General features: G+C 33.3%; 1 protein-coding gene across 1 annotated transcript; it reads right to left on the reverse strand.

The window, feature by feature from the left end:
• Positions 1–10,229: 10,229 nt before the first annotated feature.
• LOC123269101 lies at positions 10,230–13,272 on the reverse strand. The gene is made up of 2 exons (XM_044734631.1): positions 12,700–13,272; positions 10,230–10,875 (listed from the first exon to the last, which is right to left on the reverse strand). The coding sequence occupies exon 1, from the start codon at positions 13,266–13,268 to the stop codon at positions 12,714–12,716; it is 555 nt and encodes a 184-aa protein (XP_044590566.1). The 5' UTR covers positions 13,269–13,272; the 3' UTR covers positions 10,230–10,875; positions 12,700–12,713.
• Between the last annotated feature and the right edge of the window lie 11,480 nt (positions 13,273–24,752).

Consider the following 24,752-nt stretch of genomic DNA (forward strand, 5'->3'; position numbering starts at 1 on the left):
CACATGATGAAATCGATTTTTTTAGTGAAATTTAGTGTCATTGCAAAGGAATTGACTTGAATTTGTGCCTTTTCAAGGTTTCATATCATTCTCGTCGATAGTCAATTTATGATGATAGATATTTAGGTTGCATTTGAAAATGCTCTATCTCTAAACATATAATTGAGAAATGACCTTGTATCTTGTGAACTATTGACATTTTTAAAGATATAAGCTCATATTGATGTTACACTCATCGAGACCTTTCATTTGAGTACCCACATCAATTTTTCATATATTTTATATATTTATATATATTATATATATATATATATATAAATATATATATATATATATATATATATATATATATATATATATATATATATATATATATATATATATGTATATATGAAAAATATATCAAAAATGCATGTGGGTACTCAAATGAAAGCTCTTGATGAGTGTGACATCAACACGAGCTTATATTTTTAAAAATATCAATAATTAAGAAACGACCTTGTATCTTGTAAATTATTGACATTTTTGAAGATATAAGCTCATCCCGACATTACACTCATCGAGACCTTTCATTTGAGTACCCATATCAATTTTTCATATATTTATATATATTATATATATGTATATAGCCAGTCCCATGGCTAAGCGGTACAACGCTTGTCATGCTTGCTTGGGATTGGTGAGGCGTGGGTTTGAATCCCGGTGTGAGCTGAAATTTAATTTTCAGTGAACATCGGTGCTCGTAACTCACGCCGGGCTGTACAGGTTTGGGTTTTTCGATGGTTTCCCCAAGCCCTGTGCTACCGGTGGGCACAGGCAAATGCGTGCAGTTTCCCCAAAGTCGGCCCATCGCCGCATTACTTTCCAGGCTGAAAAAGTATGTAATACCGCCAAACTTATTCTGCCAAACTCAATGTACCGATCAGCCTGGAGTCCCCCTCCGGCCTCGGCCGGACCCCCATCGAGACAGAAGTCTGAAAAGCGGGGTTAAAAAAAAAATATATATGTATATATGAAAAATATTTCAAAAATGCATGTGGGTACTCAAATGAAAGCTCTTGATAAGTGTAACATCGGAATGAGCTTATATCTTCAAAAATGTCAATAGTTTACCAGATACAAGGTAATTTCTTCATTATGTATCTAGACACAGAGCATTTTCGAATGTAGCCTAAATTCTTATTATAATAAATTGACTATTGGTGAGAATGATATGAAACCTTGAAAAAGCACAACTCCAAGCAAAAACCCATTTTATCACATAAATACACTGGCCACAAAATTTTCCTTATTCTCTTAATAATATAGATTATTATTATTATTATTTAATTATTATTGTTGTTTTAACTATTATTGCCTACACCATGAAAATCATGTGGCTGCCCCAATTTTTTTTTCCGTGTATATATTATAGGAATCATTTCGAACTCACTCCGCACGAAGATTTTATCTTTATTTTATTTTGAGAATGACTCCCATAATGGTATAGGAATGATTCTTTTAATGTTCTAGGGATCCTTCCTATACCATTATGGGAGTAGTTCCCATAATGATATAGGAACCATTACTATATCATTATGGGAATATTTCCTATAATATTATGGGAATGGTTCCTATAATTGTATAGGAATCATTCCTATAATTATAGAAACCATTCCTATACCATTATGGGAACCATTCCCATCATTATGGGAAATTTTCCCATAATTCTGGGAAAATTTCCTATAATTATGGGAACAGTTCCCATAATTCATGGAGCAGTTCCTATAATTACCTGAAAACTGTTCCCACAAAATTATGGGAATAGTTCCCATATTTTTCTTTCCGTGTAGTGACATCGCCGTAGAAATAGTCAGAACGGCTTTCTATAGAACCTCAAAACGTGATGAGAACTCGATTTTCGAAATTCGGGGTGTAACAAATAACTTTCCAATTTTATAAAGTCATTGATTTTCATAGTCGGAAATCAAAAATTCAAGTTTTAATTTGTTGTTTAAAGAATTGATTTCTTGAATTAAGAAAAAAAAAACTAAATATCTTGAAACAAGATTGAAGAAAATATTTTTCTTCAATCAATAAATTCTATTTTTCAGCGTCACAAGCAGTCATACAGACGTAAAAATTAGTTCAATGAAAATTTTTGTTGTGAAACATTGAATATTAAATAATATGTTGTTTTACGAAATCAAAATTATTGAAATTTTTTTTGGATATTGATTAATTGAATTACAAAAAAAATCAACAAGATGCTTAAAACAGAAGGAGATCTTATTTTTTATCTGGAAAAATTAGACAAAGCTGCCCTTCCATATCAATCGTAGCCGAATGGTACTGTTTTACATTTATTGCTTTAATGATTATTCCATTGTGAAATTACGAGAAATGTCTTACAATTGTAACGATCGGGGATGTCCACGACAGATGTTAATGAAAAATCCAATCGGAAATTGGCGCCTCTTGCGTGAGTTAAAACACACATATTGGTGGCAAAGCAATATTGCTCGCGATTGCCTAGTAAATATCGGGCCGAGGTTATAGCTGGGCTCTGCGGCCCGTAAACCAAGACATTAAATTTTATAATATTGCTTCGTGTCTCTCGTTACCGTTCTCGCATGCCGCTTCGCGCTTTTATTGGCTATTTAGAGAGGAAATGGCTTCTAAATTAACTGCAGACTGTCGGGATCACTTGCTATTTGGAGGCGAAATTTTTGATGCCCGTTATAAACAATACTCTGCTTAAAAATTATCATCATGTTTGTTAATAATAATTTTTATATTTTTTCGTTATTAAGTTCCATGTTATAAATTTTTCCTTTTTTGTTGGCATAATTTATTGCACTGATTCATAAAATTACTAATTCTATGTGCATGTATATTTATATTTTTATTGATAAATAATGCAACAACATTTATTAAATCATGTGGGACGGTAACTGTATGGTGGCAAGTAAATTTTATATCTCAATTAGTTTTCGTACACGCACCGACACGTGCCAGCTATTGCGCATCTCGTTCTACCCTAAGAACACCCTCTGCAGAAAATATAATTCAAACGCAAATATATTAAGCTTCGTGCATGTGTCGTGTTCTCGCATGAGACTTATGAATGTGTACGCTTTTATTTTATCTTTTGATAAACATCATATTCACTGGTGTAATTGACAAGAATTGAAAGTGGCAGTTATGAAATTTCCAAAATTTTTGCTTTATAGACTTTTTTTTCATCTGCATTTCGAGGATTTTCTCAACTTCAAAAACAAGCTTTTTCTATCACCTGTCTTAGGTAGAAACTTAATTAGAAAGTTTAATGCTTTTTTATTTTGTGAAAAAAAGAAAATTCCCGATCATACTGAATCAGAAGAATTAAAACATCTTTTAATTGCATTTCTAAAGTATTTGAATACGGACGCAAACTTTTAGTTGCAGATGTGAAATATAATGCGGGAAGCAAAATAAAACACGATTTAAGATTGCGATTGATATCAACTCTATAGCTTTAAAATCATTTTATTTTATCATTTGCCACCTAAAAACTACAATGAAAAAAGAAAATGCCTATTTATATTATGATACATATTACAGTATTTATTAACAATCAATTTTGTTTTTAAAAAACATTGAAAACCATCAGGGTATCCCTTGACAAAAACCTTGTTAAAATATAAGCCTATAATATTAATATTTAAGGGTATCGTTTATTAGAAAATTTTCATTGCCAATTAAAATGACATCCGAGACCTTTTTTTTTTACTTCCCGCTAAGAAAATTGAAAATTTTCAAAAATCGGGAAGTTATTGGTTTTACCCGTTTTTCGAAAATCGAGTTTTCATCAGATCTCGATGTTTTGAGGTCCTAGGAAGCTTTTCTGATTAATCCCGCGAGGGTGTCACTATCTATGTATGTATGTATGTATGTATGTATGTATGTATGTGTGTGTGTGTGTGTGTGTGTGTGTGTGTGTGTGTGTGTGTGTGTGTGTGTGTAACCCTTTTATAACTTTTGAACGGCTTGACCGATTTCATCGTGGTTGGCACCATTCGAAAGGGTTTGACCAAACTTAGATTTTGAATATACTTTGGACCGATTCGGACCAGTAGATTTTGAGAAATCTAAAAAAAACTACAAAAAAATTTTTTTTCAAATGTGGTTTTTTTGGAATAACTTTTCAACGGCTTTATCGAACGATTCCAAAAACTAATCAGCTCTTAATATCAAAAAACCACGTTGATTGCCGTCAGTCCGATCAAAATCGGTTTATTCGTTCGTGAGTTATCGTTGTCGAAAGAAAACCAAAAAAAGAGTTTTTTCGAGATCACTCCGAAATTCCAAGTTCGATCAATTCATACTTAAAGATTCTTTATGAGGCTTTAAAAACTGAGTCGAATGCTGCCAATCGCGTGAAAATCGGTTCATTCATTCAAAAGTTATTGCGGTTTGAAAATTCAAAAAATTGTGTTTTATTTAACTGCTATTAAAATTTTGAGCTCAGAGAGCTCAAAATAACACGAAAATCATATTTTTTAGCTCGAAGAGCTCAAAAACGTAATGAGTAATTTTGAGCGCTTAAGTACAAAATAAGCGGGAAGTTGCAGGGATGGCCTTTAGGATCAACCGTCGTCCTAATTTTTTTTTTTAACTTTGGATTTAAATAACTGGGTAATGAATCGCTGTTCAAAAATTATTAAGGAATTTTTCTCTAAGAAATTAAACGTTCTATAAAAAAGGTTAAAATTAAGTTTTTTACAAGTCAAACTGTTTCAGAAATATATCACGCAGCAAAAAGTTTTTTGCTAAAAATTAATAATAATCAAGTTTTAAAAATTGTAGTGCTAAGTTAAAAGAATATGAAAGACACCGACGGTTAACAATCTGTTTAACTAATTTCTTCGAGCTCAAAAATATAATTTTCGTGTAGTTTTGAGCTCTTCGAGCTCAAAAGTCTGATGAAAGTTTAATAAAACACTATTTGTTGAATTTTCAAACCGCAATAACTTTTGAATGAATAGACCGATTTTCACGTGGTTAGCAGCATTCGACGCAATTTTTCAAATTCTATGATACCTTTTTGAACACAAATTGATCAGACCAGAAATTTCGGTGTAGTTCGAAAAAAACATTTTTTTTCTATTTCTTTCGTCAACGATAACTCACGAACGAATCAATCGATTTTGACCGGCTTGGTAGCGATCGATGTGGTTTTTCGATTTTAAGAGCTGATTAGTTTTTGAAATTGATCGGTCAAGCCGTTTGAAAGTTATTGAAAAAAACCACATTTGAAAAAATTTTTTTTCGCAGTTTTTTTAAGATTTCTCAAAATCTATCGGTCCGAATGAGTCCAACGTATTCAAAATCTTAGTTTAGTCGAACCCTTTCGAATGGCGCCAACCGCGATCAAATCGGTCAAGCCGTTCAAAAGTTATGAGAGGTCTACATACATACACACATACAAACACACACACACACACACACACACACACACACACACACACACACACACACACACACACACACACACACATACATACAGACATACAGACACCATCGCGGGAATAGTCAGGGAAGCTTCCTAGGACCTCAAAACGTCGAGATCTGATGAAAACTCGATTTTCGAAAAACGGGGTGAAAACTATAACTTCCCGATTTTTGAAAATTTTCAATTTTCTTAGCGGGAAGTTAAAAATTTTTTTTTGAGATAGCTTTATTTGGTTCAATAACTTTTTTGCTTGTTTTACGACAATCATTAACTTCAAAACTTTTTATTGTGATAACTTTTTTACTTATTTGAATAATTAGTTTTAGTACAAAATGACTAAGCTAAGGCCTACATGTTTCAATTAATCAAACTCTGATTTGTTCGAAAAAAAATTTTGAGTTCCATACACGGAAAGAAATTTTCTTTAAAATTTACCATTAAATTAACGAGAAAAATTACCGGACTGTACTGTAATCGTGGGACACTAATAAACTGCTTTGCAATTTACTAGTGACAGAAATATCTTTTACAGTTGTGTGAGTAAAATTTACCAGACTCTCCGGTAAAAAAAAAATTTTCGATGCAGCTTGTCGCACATATGAAATATCATTATTATTAGACATATTGTTATTGATGAAATATTGTCATTATAATTTTATAGGTTTCATCTTTTAAAAAAAGTGAATTTTAACTTAACAACATTAAATGTTTATTTGATTTTTTTAATTTAAGATATTTTTTAGGTTATTTCACTTTACAATCTAGATATATAGAATTATAGCATATATTAATAAATAATTACAAATTTCAGAAAGTACATCTTTACAACTAATAGTTAATTAATTGCAAAATATGTTATTACAACGATAATTTTATAAAAGCTTGTAAGAATTAACTATAATTCAGTGTCAACTGATCACTGACATGTCAAATTTTGTAGACAGCTAATAAGCTAATAAGCTACAGCGATTGCAGCGCCGTCTCAATACAAAATCGGTGGAAAGTACCGTTACTTAGATTCTTTTTTACCGGAGACTCCGGTAATTTTTATAATAGTTTCAATAAAATTTTTTGATTTTACTGTAATTTTTAAGATTAAATGAGTAAAAATAACTTTTAATCTAATTAATTTTTTACGTTTATTATTTTTTACCGGTGTACTACAGTAAAAATTAATGGTACTTTTCTGTATTTTTTACATTGTATTTGTGAATAATTATAGAAAGAATTGTAATAATATCAGGAATTCTCGAATGTCCCACGATTACTGTGATTTTAACGGTAATTTTTAAAGAAAATTTCTTTCCATGTAAGACTAGTAGTCAAAGGTTAGCTGTTTTTCGATGTATGACGTATAAAGCTTACACAAAAATGAATTACAATGTCACATTTTATTTTTTGACGTATAGAAATACACAAAAAATTTCTCTTAGCATGAAATGGAATTAAAATGCACTGTACGTAGATATAGGTAGGTTAATCTCAAGAAATATTTACAAGGTATTCATATAAGGGTGTTTTTAGAACGTACGTAGATAATCACCAGAAAACATATGTTTGTAAGTTAGTAACGTATACATAGCTTTTCTCGGGCGCATCGCAGTACAACATATTAACAGCTTAGTCTCTAAGCCTTTTATATTACATTTTTCCCTTTATGGGGTCTGCTAATCCAGCAAAGAGGGTGATATTACATAGGGTATCCATACACACATATCAACACAACTAACTTACGAAAAATCCATTCAAGAAAAATTAAGAAAACGTCTCAGCAAATCTGATTTGACTTTTAACCTATATATCTGTGAAAAACAAAGTTGATATATAGTATTTTCAGCGATTAATGTTTTGTATTGTTATTAATTATGTGTGCGTAGAGTAGTATGAGAGAAAGGGCGATAAAATGATTTGATTTGGTTCAATTTATAAGTTCACAAAGTCAATTATTTAATGCGTGTATCCCGTTGGCATCACGCATGTCTTCTCCTGACTTTTGAAACGTTTTCACGCCGACAGTAGACCCCAATTATTGAGAATGACCGAGCAATCAGGTTGTAAATCAGTCGACCCGATATATTAGAATCTGTTCCACTATTAACTGGACATTACTTTGGCAGTCTCGTGTCTGCTATGAAGCCTCGAACTTTTTTCCTCTTCTTCCTATAATGCATCGTCAGTGGATAGAAGGACGCACCCTCTCTCTATTGTTTGCTCACACCCATTAATACACACGAGACACGAGTATAAAACCAACATCATCCCTTCATCTATAAGTATGCATATACATATACATATATGTGACTTTTAATGTTCAACAAACAAAAGAGTAAAGGCGTAAAAATACTCAGTAGTTTATGCAGCAGAATGCCTTTTGAAATATCCTTATATCCTGAAAATACAAGAGGTTAGTATAGTGTAAAGAGAGAAAAAAAGATAACCGAAAGAGTAAAGCAAGTAGCTATAAATCTCTGCTTTGGTCTCAACTTTTGGTGTAAATCTTGCCACGTTTTAGCCGTAAGTCCACCTACTCATCCTTGGGGATCAAGAGGTGCAGACTGTGGTGTTAGATCAAGATGAGGACCATGTGCTAGTAACTATAACAGCTTGTACTTTTTTTCAACGATCTTTATTACTTCAAATCTACTTACTTAAGTTTTAAATTGTACAAAGTAGAGCAGAAAAATTATAAAAAAAAAATTTACACAAGTGCAACATATCTTTAAAGGTTGTTGTTCTATCAGATGCACTCACGAAAATAAAGATCTTGATTAAATTACGAGAATTTTACATTTAACAAAATTAACTTGCATTTTTGATTACAACTACTCTCTTAAAATGAATCAGTGGAATTTCACTGTTTCACAGCTATAAGTATACCAAGTGGCAGGGGAGGGTAGGGTAAGATGGCCCCCTGGGGCATAACGGCCCCCCTTCAAAATTTGGTCGAAAAATAATTTTTTTTTTTTTTACCAAATTATCATAAATTTCATATATTTATATATTTTGGAGCTAATATAGGGGAACCTGGGGCACAACTGCCCCCCTCGAAAATTAGATAAAAATTTTTTTTTCACTTTCCGTCAAGTTATGACCTCTATAATGTTTTTATGATATTTTGGGCTAATATGTGATATGTGGGGCATAATGGATCACTTGAAAAACAAATTGCAACGAAAAAAAAAAAAATGTGTGTGTGCAAGTCACACACGGTAGAAGTGAAACTTCTGAAAAGTCCCTGAATAAAAATACTTATTGAAAAGTATTGAAAAAATAAACAGTCGTTTCATGTAAACTGTATATTTATAAATACATAAAAAAAGAATTACGATTATTGAAAACAATTCAAATCTCATCATTTTTGATACTTTTTAATGAGTATTTTCAATCAGGGGTAGGCTACGAGAGATTGAGATAGATATAGGTATAGAGTATCAGGAGTATTAGGAAAAATGTAAGGTTAATTATTTTTCACCGAGCCTAAAAATTATTTAATATTTTAATGGGCTTGTTCAAGTTTACTAAGTTCTTCGCTGGACTGAGCTTAGATAAGTATACCTTTAGTCCAGTTAAGAAGAGGCAAAATAAAGATCTTACTCAGTAAAAATCGCTAAGAAGAAATTTCGACTGGACTACTTGCATTGTTTTCTTATAGATATTCTTTAGAGAGAATGTAGACACTTTTAGTTTTTGGTACATGATCTGCTAAGATCTCCCAAGAGCTTAGTAAACTTGCACGAGCCCGAAGTAAACAATTATATTACATATATTACATATTATTAAGTCTGTATATTTTCACATTGAACAAATGACACGAGAGGTTTATAGTAACTGAAATAAGAAACAAATGCTCTAGTTTTAATTTGATTTATATATCTTTGGGGTAATAATTTACAAATACACGGAAAAAAGAAAACTCGAAAAATTAAATGATTAAACGAGCTTACCTGTAAGTGATGTTCAATCATAATTGTATGAAGCGCCTCTTCCGAAGAGATCAAATCGTAGTACCTCTACTATATGCCTTTGTCACCACACTTTTTTAAAGTATAAATAAAAAAGTTGTGTCTGCGCATGACCAGCGCCGCCATGATACCTCATTCTTTCAAAGTTGGGCCGTAACAATAATTAAGGGGGTTTTTTATTCAATTAAGGAGTAAAAAATAAGGGAATTATTTATTGGGAGGGAGTTGATCTCTTCGGAAGAGGCGCTTCATACAATTATGATTGAACATCACTTACAGGTAAGCTCGTTTAATCATTTAATTGTATTACGCGCCTCTTCCTCGAGATCAAATCGTAGCTGTTTAAAGTTGTTACGGCTATTTATTTATTAAGACATATATATGTTATTACCAGTAATTAATTATTTGTTAGTTTCTTATATCTAGTGAGCAAAGTTAGTTATTTAAAATACTTAACGCAAAGACATTTTTGTCTTCGATCAGATTTCTTTTATAGAACCTAGCAAAAGTTTGTGACTTTGCTGACTAGCCAGCAGTTTTTAAAATGCAATCGATGGTGACACCACTTCGGCTGGCTGCTGAAGTAGATGCGTGTCGAGTACTATATGCAGTGAAAATCGCAGTATCTACTCCACTTTCAGACAGTACTTCCTTAATCCATCTGCTCAATATCTGCGGTGTCACGGCCTTGTGCGGTTTTCGGAAAGAAATGAGCAGTCTGTTTTCTTCCTTTCTTAATGGCTTAGTTTCTTTTAGATATAGATTCAACGAGGTACCCGGACAAATCAAAACATTGTCTGGATAAAAAGGAATTGATAACACGGGTTGATTTCTGTTGAGCTTCGATGTCTTAATGTTTTCGGGAATCTTTATCTCGATAGCTTTGTCTCCCACACTGATATTTCTAACATCTATTAGCGACAGTGTTTGCATTCGATGACCTGTCACCAACGCTAATAATGAAACTGCTTTCAGCGATAGTTTTTCCAGGTTCACCTTGTCATTAGGACCCCATTTTTTTAACAAGTCCAAAACTAATCCTGGATCCCAAGTACAGTCGTACTTCGGTCTGGGTGGCCTCAATTTTGAGACTCCTTTGAAGAACCTCTTGATTTCCGGATTCTCTCCAAGATTTGGGCCGAAAATGAGTGCTATCGCCGACCGGAAGCTGTTCAGAGTTCCATGAGTCGCGCCTTGATTATACTGTGATGTCAAAAATATTAGTACGTTAGGTATTGTGCAAGAAAGTGGGTTTATTTAGTTGATTTTGCAGAAACTCCACCACTTTTTCAACCCAGTGTCGTACTGTTTTAAGGATCCTCCACTCAAAGACGCTAACATGACTTCTATGGAATCTTCTGGTACCTCTTTTAGTGCGTAGGCTTTCCTGATATAATCCCTGATACCAGGGTAATCGTCCGCCAAACTGGGTGGGGTTCCCTGTTAAAAGTAAATAATAAATTAATATTTGGTTTAAATTCAAGGGGTTCTGAATCAAGCATTGATCGAAATACAGGGAACCAGGCTTGAGCGGGCCAGTGGGGTACCACCAAAATCCCTCGGGCCTTTTCTACGCGGATTTCTTCTAGTACCCGTAGAAAAGTAGAAAAAGGTGGAAAGGCGTAAAAGAATTTCTTTTTCCAGCTAATGGTAAACGCGTCAATAGCGATTGACCCAGGGTCTTTTTTCCATGACACGTAAGTCGTACACTTGGCATTAGCTCGAGTGGCAAAAAGATCAATTTCCGGCTTTCCAAATTTGTCTACGATCGCCTTGAATGCAAAATCAGCCAGGCTGTACTCCGTCTCTGGTTCTAGTCATCTAGATTCAAAATCAGCAATGGCGTTATCTGCTGAGCGAATATAGGACGCGAAGATCCACAGCCCCCTTCGTTCACACCACAACCAAATCTCCTTAGATAATTTGCTTAGTTGTGGGATTCTTATACCACCTTTCTTATTAATGTAAGCTATTGCAGTGGTATTATCTACTCTTAACAAGATATCGAAAGATCTTAAATTTTTACCAAAACATTTTAACCCAAAAAATACCGCCGTTAGTTCAAGGACATTTATATGAAGGGAGCGCTACGTTTCTTTCCAATGACCGTGAACACGGTTGCCATTGCAGACTGCTCCCCATCCCGAAGTTGAAGCGTCCGAGAAAATTTCTATTACTGGGTTAAAGACTTTGATAGAATTTTTGGCTATTGGAACATTTCTCTTCCACCACTCAAAATCATCTCTTAAGCTCGGTGAAATAGACATGTATCGGTCATAATTGTCATTGCTATTTCGCAGAGCAAGGAACCTTGCTCTCTCAAAATCACGCATATGAACTCTCCCATATTTTATTGTTGGACTGCAAGATTCTAGAGTACCAATGAAGACAGCAAACTCTCTTATCTTGCATTTTTTTTGTCCGCTCAAACTTTCGAACCAACTCAGTTACTCGATTTGTCTTTTCTAATGGAAGTTCAACAGTCATTTTTTCTGAATCATAAACAAGTCCTAAAAATTTACATCTCTTGGATAGAATTAACTGACTTTTAGTAAAGTTAATTACAAAACCTAGCCTTTGTAATAGTCTCAAAGTGGTATCTGCACTTTGAGAACATGCCTCCAATGACGGTCCTAATATCAGAATATCATCCAAGTAAATGACCAGCAAAATTTTCGATAATCTTAAGAATGATACGACGGGCTTCATAATTTTTGTAAAAATGTATAGAGCAATATTTAATCCGAAGGGCAGGCAGGTAAATTCGTAAATTTTTCCAAGAAATTTAAACCTCAAAAATTTTCTCTGACCTAGCCACGGAAATTAAATAATAAGCATCTTTCAAATCAATAGTTATCAAAGATAACTTATCATAAAGCAGTTTAAAGTTAGCAACTTCCTAACTACTTTGCTGTCTTCTAATTTGAAATGCTCTGTATCAATGAAGTCATTAAGATTTTTTAAATTTAAGATCAACCTATAACCTCTATCTGGCTTACTAACAAGAAAGATATTAGATAAAAATTGTCCAGTGGTAAAGTCAACCTCTGTGATAGCTCCTTTTGACAACAACTCGTCTAGCTGCTGTCTTATAGCTACTTTCTCAACCTCAGACCAGTGAGGTTCAGATGGAGGGCGAAATTGGAATACTTTCCTAGCAAAAGGAATCTTAAACCCACGGACCCAGCTCAAAATGGTTTTATTGGAAGTAATTTTGGACCAAGATTTGTAAAAAAACTTTAACCGCCCTGCAAGACAACTTACATTAACCTCTGAAGTTACTTCTTCGATTGCGGGTAACTCTTCTTCGGTTGCTTGTGGCTCCGGTACTTCTGAACTGGTGTTGATTTCTGCCCGCTCGTCATCGAGTTGTACTGTGACCTCTGTGATGTGCGACGAGTCGGGCCCTTCAAGTTTTTTGGCTCTTGGGTAGTGCTTGTTTGAGCCACTGATTTAATTTTCTTTGACGTTGACTCTAAAAGTTTAGCTGCTTTAAATTTTTCCTCCAGACTTTTGCCAAACAGCAACTCGCCCGCCACTGTAGACTTAAGTATATCACGCTTTGAAGGATCAATGTTTTTCAAGATCAAACTTCTTCTAATTTCAGACTCCTCATGTTGAAGATCTGCTAAGATTCTGGAAACACCACCTAGTATTTCTAACATTGCTAACTTCTGATCCTGTGGAAGTTGCAAGCTCATAGACATTAACTTAGTTAATCCAGAAAGACCTGCTGAAACTCGAGCTTGTTTTTCAACAATTCGATCATCTCTTTTGACATTACTCTCTGCCAGGTTGGTCTTTATTTCAAAGTTGAGTTTAGGTGGGTCCATGAATAACCCATTCTTTGGAGGAGGAAATTTTTTTAGTAGAGTTTTTCTCTCTACCACTGGAAGACCTTTGTTGATGATCTCCTCGACTCTTATGGCAAGATCCTTGTGGATAGCTGACAGTAACACTCTATCTGGTTCTAACAGGTCTCCAATCGCCTTTAAAACCTCTTGATCTAAAGGTTGTTCCCCAGCTAGCGTAGGTTGCTCCATGACCTTAACAGTAGCATCTGTTGACTGAGTTAGCGTAGATTGCTCCGTGACTGTAATCGTAGTATCTGTTGACTGAGCTTGCGCAAGTTGCTCAGAATCATTATCCTTTGCAGGAATTGTGATGGCACTTTTATCTGTGGCTGGTGTTTTACCGATACCAACATCTTCTTGAGTTGCATCTTTCGGGTCCTCTATCACGTAATGGTCACTAAGATCATCTTCCCTACTGTTACGGCTATAAGACCGACATCTGTCACGGCTATAAGGCCGACTTCCATCGGAACTGCCATAAACCTCCGATCGAGAAGCATTATCATAGCGACCTGGCGTAGCATGACGGTGATACCTATGTCGATGTCTATAATCTCGATCATCTCTCCGCGAATGATGTTCTCGACGATCATAATAATCACCTAACCAACAAGAAAAAATTTTTTTAGCTTGGATTTTTTTTTTTTTTTTAACCTAGCAGAGGTTAGCATGTCGAATCAACAATTACATATTCTAACAATCCTTAAAAAAGTAATGTTTTTATTGTAATTGTAATGTTGATTATTTACTACATGAATATTTTTTATGACAACCCTTGCAAGGCCTTGTCAACAATACCATGTATAACCAAACTGCCACGCCGGTTGGACCGACGCGGTTGATAGGTAGCTGCATGGAAAATAGCACGACTCACTAATTGCAAATTAGTTGCCAAAATTTTCCATTTCAGTAATTTGTAACTATTATACAATTTTTAAGTAATTTGTTAAATATGTCGTTATTTAATTATACTTACGATCATCAAAAAAATTTGTCATTAATTTTTCTAAGCGGTCTAATCTTTTTTTTATGTTCCTACCGCTTTCTTCGTCTGATGAATCATCTCGATGACGTTTTTTTGATTTTCCCATGATAAATAAACTTGTAATTTTTTATTTATTCATTTAAGTAATTACTGGATTAATTTTTTAACATGTGACGACTCCGGCACAAAGATGAAGAATGAGGTATCATGGCGGCGCTAGTCATGCGCAGACACAACTTTTTTATTTATACTTTAAAAAAGTGTGGTGACAAAGGCATATAGTAGAGGTACTACGATTTTATCTCGAGGAAGAGGCGCGTAATACAATTACAATATATAATGTAACGTGGCGCTCCTTGATGAAAACTGGAAAAATTACAGTTTCAGATTGTAATTATTACAGATTTTATAAGAATTACATTGTAGAATGTAATATTTACATTGAAAGCCCGGGTAAAAAAATGTATATATAATTATATATACTTATATGTTATTATATATTACTTATATATAATTATATATTACTTACATGTAATTATATAAAATGATATATATTTCGTATATAAACTGATAAAAGGATTTATTAACTATTAGAAATTTAATTTGTTTGAAGACAATTATTTAATTTATTACATTTTAATAAATTTTTTTTAACATTTAACAAATATTTATTTGGGAGGAAAGTACATTTATTAATAGTTAATAAATATTTATTAATAGTTAAAAAATATTTATTAAAAGTTAATAAATATTTTGTTGAGTGAATTTGTTTCACTTGCAATGTCATATGATATGAAGATTGCTTATAAACAAAAATCATCTTTATAAATTATTTGCATTAATTATATTACATTATAATTACGTTTATTGTAATATACCGAATTCTATTACAGCTCATAAATCATTTATTAACATTTAATAAAGCTTATTAAATATAAACAAATCCTTCGATAAGTGCAACTATACGGGAATTACATATAATTATATATGAATCATATACAATTGTATATAATTTTCTTTATCTAAGAGTCTAATGATTAATAATGTATTAATCTACAGTATTTTTTGTGTATGAAATAATAGGAACTGTATTAATTATGTTAACTTATAAAAATTGATTATGAATACGATTTGCATTACTTGTAGTTATTTCATACTCTGCTCTACAAGGAGGTCTCGTAGGTAAACAGGTAGCGTGTCAGCCTAGTCTCAACATGGATGCCGTACTGTACACATCGTGTCCTGTACCTACCACATGTTTTTGATAAAAAATTGATTGCATTGTGCAGTGAATTTGTTATAAAGTGTCTCAAAAATACATTACGAACTGATAAAGTGAATAGTCGTGAGTTTTAGTTTTATATGAGCCACTAAAAAACACTTTTATAAAGCGAATAAATACTGACAAAGTCTTTGCCAATATGGCTGGCGTGCCGCATACACTGACGAATAGCCAAAGCCTAAAGCGCAAAGCACAAGCAGAGCTCGTTGCGCCTAAAAACAGCACAAAAAAAATACCATTCACGGTCAGAAACTCTTTTTCTCTAGAGGAATCTTATAAAAAATGGGAGAAAACACAAAAAGATAATACTAATAAACAAAAAAATATTACGCCTAATATTAAAACGTCGGATAGACGTAACTCTCTACCCAATGTCGATAAAGAAGGCTTCCAGTATCCAAAAAATCCTGTCAAGATCAACTCCGGTATCACTCCACAGATGGAGCCAGCTGATACTGCAAACCAATATCAAGTTCTTGACACTGATGAACGCATCATAAATAGCGGAAAAGAAACTGACACCATAGAAACGGATCATAGGTGATGATGAAACGAACTGATGAAACCAACGAACAATTGAAGTCAACACATGATACTTCTGGTAACGCATCCCAGAACACAGAGACAACAAATGCTAAAACATACAGACCACCTCCCATCTTCGTACAAGGTGAAAAAGCAATCGACACAATTCAAGCATTGAGAATCGCTAACATTGATCAAGAAACTTTCTCAATAACAATGTCTAAAGGCCAACACGAAATCCAGGCCAAAAACCAGCTAAGCTTTGAAAAAATTAAAGAGGTTCTCATAGCTAACAATTTTAATTTCTACTCTTTCACTCCAAAAAATGAAAAACTTAAATCCTTACTCCTCAAAGATATGAGCCCGGACGTAACTACAGATATGGTTTTTAAAGATCTAACAGAGAAAAACATCCCCTCTGTAGTATTTAAAAAAGTCTCAGAATTAAAGTTTATGCGTGACGATGAACCCAGAAGACATCTGATCGTACAGGTAACATAAACTAGCAGTCTGAAAGAATTGTTTAAAATTCGACAAGTCGAGAAGTGTTTAAAATTCGATCAATCTAAAATTCTAAAGCATAGAAACCAGATCAACTTTCAACCGTTCCAGGGAGGATCTCCGTCGCCACCTGCAACCGAGAATACGAGGTCTCAAGTTTACAGATTACAGCCTGAATATCACCAGCAACAATCACAATGGCCCCCTGATGAAAATCCACAGCAACAAAACTGGGCTAACATTACAAATCAAATTAGTGAACTAACAAATGTTATCAAAGAAATGAGTGTCAACATCAATAGAAGTATCAACGAGAATACACGAAAAATTAATTTCCTTTTTGGCTACTTCAACGTCAGTTATGAATAATAAGCCAACAGTTGATAACGAAACAAGTGAAACTAGTGAACCGCAAGGTATAATAACAACCTTAAAATTTATGGCTATAAATGCTAACAGCTTACAACACAACGTACGCAGATTTGAACTACACAATAGATTAGAACAATATAATCCTTATATTGTATTAATATCTTAAACTAAACTCAACAGTTCTCACTATATACTGTCTCATAAATATAAAGTCATCAGAACAGATCGCCCGAACTCTAAATAAGTCGGAGGTACGGCGATTCTGATTGAAAATCATATCAAGCACCAAGTCATTAGATATCCATCTTCTTTAAAAAACGAAATACTAGAATTCACTATAATTCATCTACTTCAGAACACAGATTCCAACAAAAAAATATTTGTCATCAGCAGCTATGCTACAAATTCAAATAGAAAAACATTTATACAAGAGCTGGATGATGTTCTTCAACGTCTAGATCTAAGCAATGCAGATCACTTTTTCATTCTAGCGGGCGACCTAAATGCCTGCAGGATGGAATGGGGAGATACAGCAGACAACCAAAGAGGCAAATTTCATAGAACATGGGAAGCTGAATCGATGGACGCCTACAGAGCTTGAATATACACCACAGACGTAGCATCATTCAAGGCTGGCTCATTCCTAGACGTCTGCATAAGCAATATCACACTTACAGGTCTTACAAGCAAAAACAAGATCACAACAGCAGACTACGACAGTGATCATAGAGCGCTACTCTTCACGGCCATACTTCCTTATGAAGTGCAGACTGGAGCTGACATTAAAATTCCTCGGCGAAATCTGCGTGCAATAAAATGGAAAAAGTTTGAAAAAACTCTTGACAAGGAATACACACAAGAACTCGCAAATGACAAAAATCTCACAATAGAAGAAATAGACGATAGCATAACAAATCTAACATCAGCTCTAGTAAACACTATCAATAAAACTGCACCAACAGTTAAAAAAGATGAGGGAATCCTTAAATATATCAATGCTAGAATAAAAAACTGCAGAAAAACAAGACTAAAGCCATAAACCTTCTACATGTCTCAATAAATTCAACAAGCCCAAATAAACTGGAGCTGATACAGAAAACTAAGCACACAATCGATCTTATTAAATCAGAACTCAGGAAAGAATTTAAATTAATAAATCAGTCGAGGATTATTGGAAAGGTCAACTCAAACAAATTAATCATAAAGATCCAACATCATTCTTCCCAAAAATCAATCGTTTTCTCCGAAAAAAGAACCTTATCTCAATAGCCGATCAGCGAATTAAAATCAACGATGCTGTTTGTCAAAGCGGTGCAATAGACGTCATTAAAGCAATCAAGATTGAAGATGAGCTCCTAATCACTGAACCAATAAACAAGTTAAAAGTCATTGGAGAATTTTACCAGACCATCAATGAACCTAGATACTTGAATACAGGAACTAGGTTGAAAGAGCTGGTTGATAAAAAAGCTGAGGAAGCCAAGAAACTTCTCTCAACAAGAAGATCTGAAGGTGCTACAATAACTAACTTCTCCAAGGACAATAGAGCCATAAATCCAGCTAATGGTGGTTTAATAATACCCAACCACCTAAACAACAAAAAAAGCAACTCATCAGTGGAGACCCAGAAGGAGCATCCATTTGTAACCTATGACCAGCTGACAAAAATCCTTAAAAAACTGCCAAACAAAACCTCCAGTGGCCCTGATGAAATTCCATCAATTATACTCAAACATCTTCCTCCAAGAGTCATCAGTAGTCTTGTAATAATTTTCAACAACGCCACCAATCACGCATACTTTCCTGACGTCTGGAAATCTACCAAAGTGCTTCCTATATTAAAAAAGGACAAAGACCCCAGCAAGTCTACGAGTTACAGACCGATCAGCCTCACATCAAACCTGGGAAAAGTATACGAGATGACAATTAACAACCACTTAGTACAGGTATGCACTAAAGAAAAAATTATGCACGATTTGCAATTTGGTTTCAGAGCAAAACATAGTACAACTCATGCTATATATAAAATAATAGACACAACAATGGTATACCTCCAGGATAATCTACGAGTAGCAGTTGCATTGATCGATCTTGAAAGCTTTTGATTCTGTTTGGATAAACGGTCTCATATTCAAGCTAGTCAAACTGGGCTTTCCTGACTGGCTCACCTTACTCATCAATGATGAGTCATCATCATGATGAGTCATCATAGATATGATAACAGGAAGAACTTTTAGAACCTGGGATGGAATTAATCTCTCAAATAAAACGTATAAACTTCTAGATGGGCTGCAGCAGGGAACAGTCAACTCACCACTTCTGTTCAACATTTTCACAATGGCCCTGCTATAACTATTCAATTTTAACATAAAGGAAAACCTATTCGCTGTTGCCTACGCTGACGATATTATAGTCGGAGTTGCTGGCAAAAATCCTCCTAAACTGCAAAATGAACTTGAAGAACTAGTAAATAATATCAATGATTATTACAAAATCTGGAACCTCAGAATGAATCCTGAGAAATGCGAGACTGCGGTGTTCAGAAGAGAATCCAATCACCTAAGCAAGAAAGCACTAACTCAAATCAAGGGCTTTCAAATCTCTACTCCATCTCCAAACACTAACGAATTGATTAAGATACCACATAAAACAGTCGTCAAATACCTTGGAGTTCATATTGACCAGCTCCTAAGGATAAGACAACACCCTGACATACAGCTTGTCAAAGCTAAAGCAGCATTTAAGGCCAACAGTCGAATATTTTATAATAAATATTTAAGCAGAAGAGCAAAAATAATATGTTATCTATTACTTATCAGGCCCATCCTGACATATGCCACACCAATTTGGTGGAACACAAGTAATGGAAAACTACAGAGTATTTGAGCGGAAATGTCTAAGAGCATGCCTTTGAGCCTACAGGTCAGCAGCCTCCAACTACAATAAATTTATCAGCAATTCAACGCTATATAATCTAGCAGACATCCCAAGAATAGACAGCCACATCATCCCTTTAATTAGAGACTACTTTAGCAAGCTACCGTCAATTGAAAATTCTGCTATCAACAACCTGGCCAAGTTCACAGCCGAAGACCTAAAAAAAAGAAATGAAACAGGTATGCTCCCACCGCAAGCGTTCCTGCCACTAGATGATAAAGGTCTCATTCAAGACGAAGATAATGTACCAACTATTTATCATTGGAAGAGACACAAAGCCCGCAAAAAGATAGAATACGATGCAGACGATTCCAAACTTAGATGGTTCGACTTCACCTATTCAAAAGCCATGCCTACTAGAGACAAAATGGATGATCATCGACTAGATGACAAATATTGGTGGCTCACCAGTGAATCCAAACACCGCAAGGAGCTCAGAAGAAGAATACATCCGAGTAGTGTAGTGTAATAGTAATTTAAGGACTGTAAATTTTTGTACATAATTAGTTTTAGTCTTAGTTTTAGTTATTTATTATATTATTTATTTAGTTTTTAAGCTTAAAAATGAAACTAGTGAACAAAAGTGGTTTTTTAACGATAACTTTCCACTTAAAATTTCATTATTAAAAAAAATAGAATATTCATAAATCATAATATTAATTATTTAAGTAACGAGAGTACAAAAAAACACTAAATTAATTTAGGAAAAACGGATAGGCACCAGCCGCTCCAATCAAGGAGACCAGCGGCCTACACAATGGAAATAATTTTATATTATTATCTTATACTCTTAATGCTATTTTTTATGTTATGTTATGCGGCCTAAACTATATTGAAAAATGTATTTATCAAAGCAAATAAACTTCTTTAAAAAAAAAAAAAAAAAAAAAAGCAGCGTGTCAGCCTTTCAAGCGTCAGGTTTCCGGTTCGATCCCCGCGCACGCCGAATTTTTTTTTATTTTTATAGAAATAATTATATATAATTCTATATAATTATATCTAATTCTATATAATTATATAGGGCCATTTTTCATATATAATTATATATAATCTTTTTTACCCGGGAGCTCTGAAAATTAACATTCAAAGTTTAAATTTAGAAAAAAGTTATTTCGAACTGTAATTTTTCTATTTTTTAATACGGCGGGAAACTTATTTTATTACTATTTATAACGTAATTTTTCGAGTTTTCTTTTTTCTGTGTAGGATCAACCCCATTTTGGGCCGTAACTAAGTGAAAAATTACAATTTTTTTTATTCTGCTTGTTTTTACGGTGCATTTCAAATAAAAATGTCGTGAAAGAAAAAAATAATGACTTCGATAGCTTTTTTGCCTTCAAAAGGAAAAAATTTTGGCTTTCATTTTTTTTGGATAAAATTTCTATTTTATATTTTTTTGATGTTTTAGATAGATTTATTTAAAAAATACATAAAAAAACGAACAATTTGAAAAAAAAAATTGTTCAATTTGATTAAAAAAAAAATTAACATTACTTAGCTTGGGTTGATCCCAATTGTAAATAAAAAGCATTTTTGTAAAACAGCGTCAATTACTGTTTTTGATCTGGTAGTTTTTGGCATAACTGTAAAATTAACGAGATGAAAATATTCACACAAATAAAAATGCATCAACAATCAACACGCTTGCTTCATATTAAAGCTTACTCATACGCAGGCTCAAACACATGTATTAAACACAGCCTAACATAAACACGTAGAACGCCCGGACCTGGAGCAAGATATAGATATAGATATACTGACTATCCCACTACACAGGAGCATACATATAGACAATGCTTAGTAGACGATAGTGGGGATGCTACGAAGAGTCGCACAAAGAGGAGACCGAGAACGTCTAATGTGTTCTATATCATTCTCTCGCCGGCTGAATCCTATACATTTATGTGTTTGTGTCTCTATGGACTTATTTTCTCGTTTCATCGAGTTTTAAATCACAACGATTCTAAAGAAGTTTTACTTCAAAAATTTTATTTTTTCGAATTGAGATAAATTTGGGATAAAATGAATTAGAAAAAATTTTATTGACCCGAAAAATTTAACAAAAAATTGAACTATACGGGGGAGAGTGGTACATGACGGCTCGCTGGGGAATAACAGCCTCTCTCATAAATTCGGTAAAATTTTTTTTTCCATTTTCGAAAATAGTAGATTTCACCCCTGGGGAGGGAAAGTAAGAAATGGCTCAGATCACATATTATAGTCAAACGAGGCGAAGCCGAGGACTTTCTCCAAGGACGTATTACTCTACGCGATTTATATTTTTAATTTTGAATTGATAAAAATATAGAAAAAAAAAAAAAAAAGGTCTGGTTCAAGATATTACGTATTTTAAAAGCTCAATCTGAAAACTCAACATGTGATTTCAATCAATGTAAACTAATGTAACCAATTCATTGCTAAATAACATCTCTGTATTTTTTCTTCTTGTACGTAGGTTTAAAACCTTTAAGTGCAATAAAAGGAATTAATTATATTATTAATTATTATTTATTTATAACTAATTAACAGCTTAACAATAAAATTTATAGTAATTTTTTTATTACACGTTGACAAAAATTAAACTTTTGTAATAAAACATGAAACATAAATGTTCGATAGTTAGAAAATCACATCGAGATAATTTAATGAATATACGATTATTCGCAATGATCACAGACATATTCATCGGAATAATCTTCGCCAATACCTGCGCAAGAATTATGAGACCATTTATTACAATTTTTACGCTGAATCCATGACTCTATGGATTCTGAGTAAAGTCAATTGCAATAAAGACAATGGCAATCATCTTTTTTATATTTTGAATGTTTTTTTTTTTTTCAAATTTTTTGGTTTTAATTTAATTTTTTTTTTTTTGTTTAACTGAGGACTTTTTTTTCGTTCATTTTGATTTTCTTTTTCTTTGAGTTCTCGGCGATACTCAAGACTCGTAAGAATTGTGGTTTTCCCTCGACGACGTTTTCTGGGAGGAGAATCTCTAGATTTGGTGGTAATGGCTTCAGTAAAAAAAAAAAAAAAATTTTTTTTTCGATTTTTGGCAAAATTTCGACTGATTCATTCGAAATAGACGAAAAAAAAAGGAATTGAATGGTTAAAAGCCACAAAAAAGAAAAACCGGCTTAAGGGGGCCACTCTGCCCCACTTTCCCCTATACTTATAATTGTGAAATAGTGAATATGCCGCTAATTTCCAATGATTTTCACTGTTTCAGATTTAGAGAGTAAAAAACCATTTTTAAGATTTTTTAAAAAACAAAATTAACATTAAGCTACGAATAATACATTCCTTTCAAAGAGCTTCATTTATAGTTACAACATAGTTTCTAAGACATTATTAATCAATTAATAAAGTCTTCAAAAATGTTCATCAGAAAATATTTTTGTAAACCAAAGTAGCTTTAGATGTAGTAATTCTTGAACCATAAAATTATCTTTTGTCAGGTTAAAAAAATGTTCTCTGCTCACGGAAGTTTTTGCTTTGTCTTGAATAATTTCTATTGTCTAAAACATATTCTTGAAGCAAAGATAATACTTCAACATATTATCGTTGTATGATTCGTTCTTATCAGTTTTAGTTTTTCAAACCAAGTCAATTGATTCTGCAATTGAGAATTTTTTCTTTTTAAGTAAAAAAGATCGTTCATGTTCAATAAAATGAATTTCAGTAAATATTCTTCAAATTTCAGATGGTTTAGTTGTTTTACAAATCATCCTGTATGCAATTGCGATTTTCTTTTACCATCATGAAAACTTCCTTTTATCATCTTCAATACAACTTTTATTAGTATTTTGAAAATTTCGTTTAATTTGGGAAAGACTTTTCATAAAATATTCAAAAGTTTTTTCAGCAATTCGAGTATGAAAGATTCGAAGAATTATTCTATAGAATAGAAATTTACATTATAAGCCTGCAAATGGACGGTTTTCCCAACAACGTCGATGTTGCGATAGGAGCCTAAGGCTTGTGTGTGACGTTTGAGATGAAGCCGAGACCGGTAAGTTACATTCGTTTTCATAAACTCGTCTCACAAATTTTAAAGCGAGTACCGTAAAATCGACATTGTCGGAATCGCCACTAAATGGCTGAATGACGAACAATAGTTTTCGTCATTATCGCTCAGAAAGTTAACTTTGAGAGGGATATAAACCTACTAATTGTGTACTTACATTTAAATAAAATTTCCATAAGTAGTTATTATATGGGTGATTCTCTGTAAGGACGTCTTAAATCTGTACAAAATTGTCCGACCAAATTATTTTTGATTTTATTAGAAAAAAAATTAACAAGGGCTACAAAACTATCAGCTTAATCATAATAAATAAACAGCCGAATTAATTTTTGCTTTTTCGATATTTGTGTATCTTTTGCCATATAACATGACAGGGAACTGATTGTCAGGGGACTGATTTTTTTTATCAAATTGAGAAAAATCAAGCAAACTATTTCAATGCATTCAACTTTTTAAGTTCTCAATGAATGTTTACATTAATTAGAATAATATTAAGACTTATGGATCCAATTTTATAAATAAATTATATATAAAAATAGCTGTCAGAGGACTGAGTTTTGAAGTGGCCCAGACACATATTTCCAGCACAAACGGTGCTTTGACACTAAATAAAATGGCGATAAAGCGCTAACAGCCATGTGGTTATTAACTCAAGGCTAGTTAGATCCTCATAAACCTTACAGAAGGTAAAATAACACGCTGGATTTTTTTTTTTTGGCTTTGAACTTTTGGCAGGGGACTGATCTTAAAATGCTTGGGACAAACTTTGGTTTATTAATGAATTTAATGAAACAAATTAACTTTCGGTACTTTTTATTGAAGAAGATTGTT

Source organism: Cotesia glomerata, linkage group LG7 (assembly GCF_020080835.1).
Source record: "Cotesia glomerata isolate CgM1 linkage group LG7, MPM_Cglom_v2.3, whole genome shotgun sequence".
Classification (NCBI taxonomy): Eukaryota; Metazoa; Arthropoda; class Insecta; order Hymenoptera; family Braconidae; genus Cotesia; species Cotesia glomerata.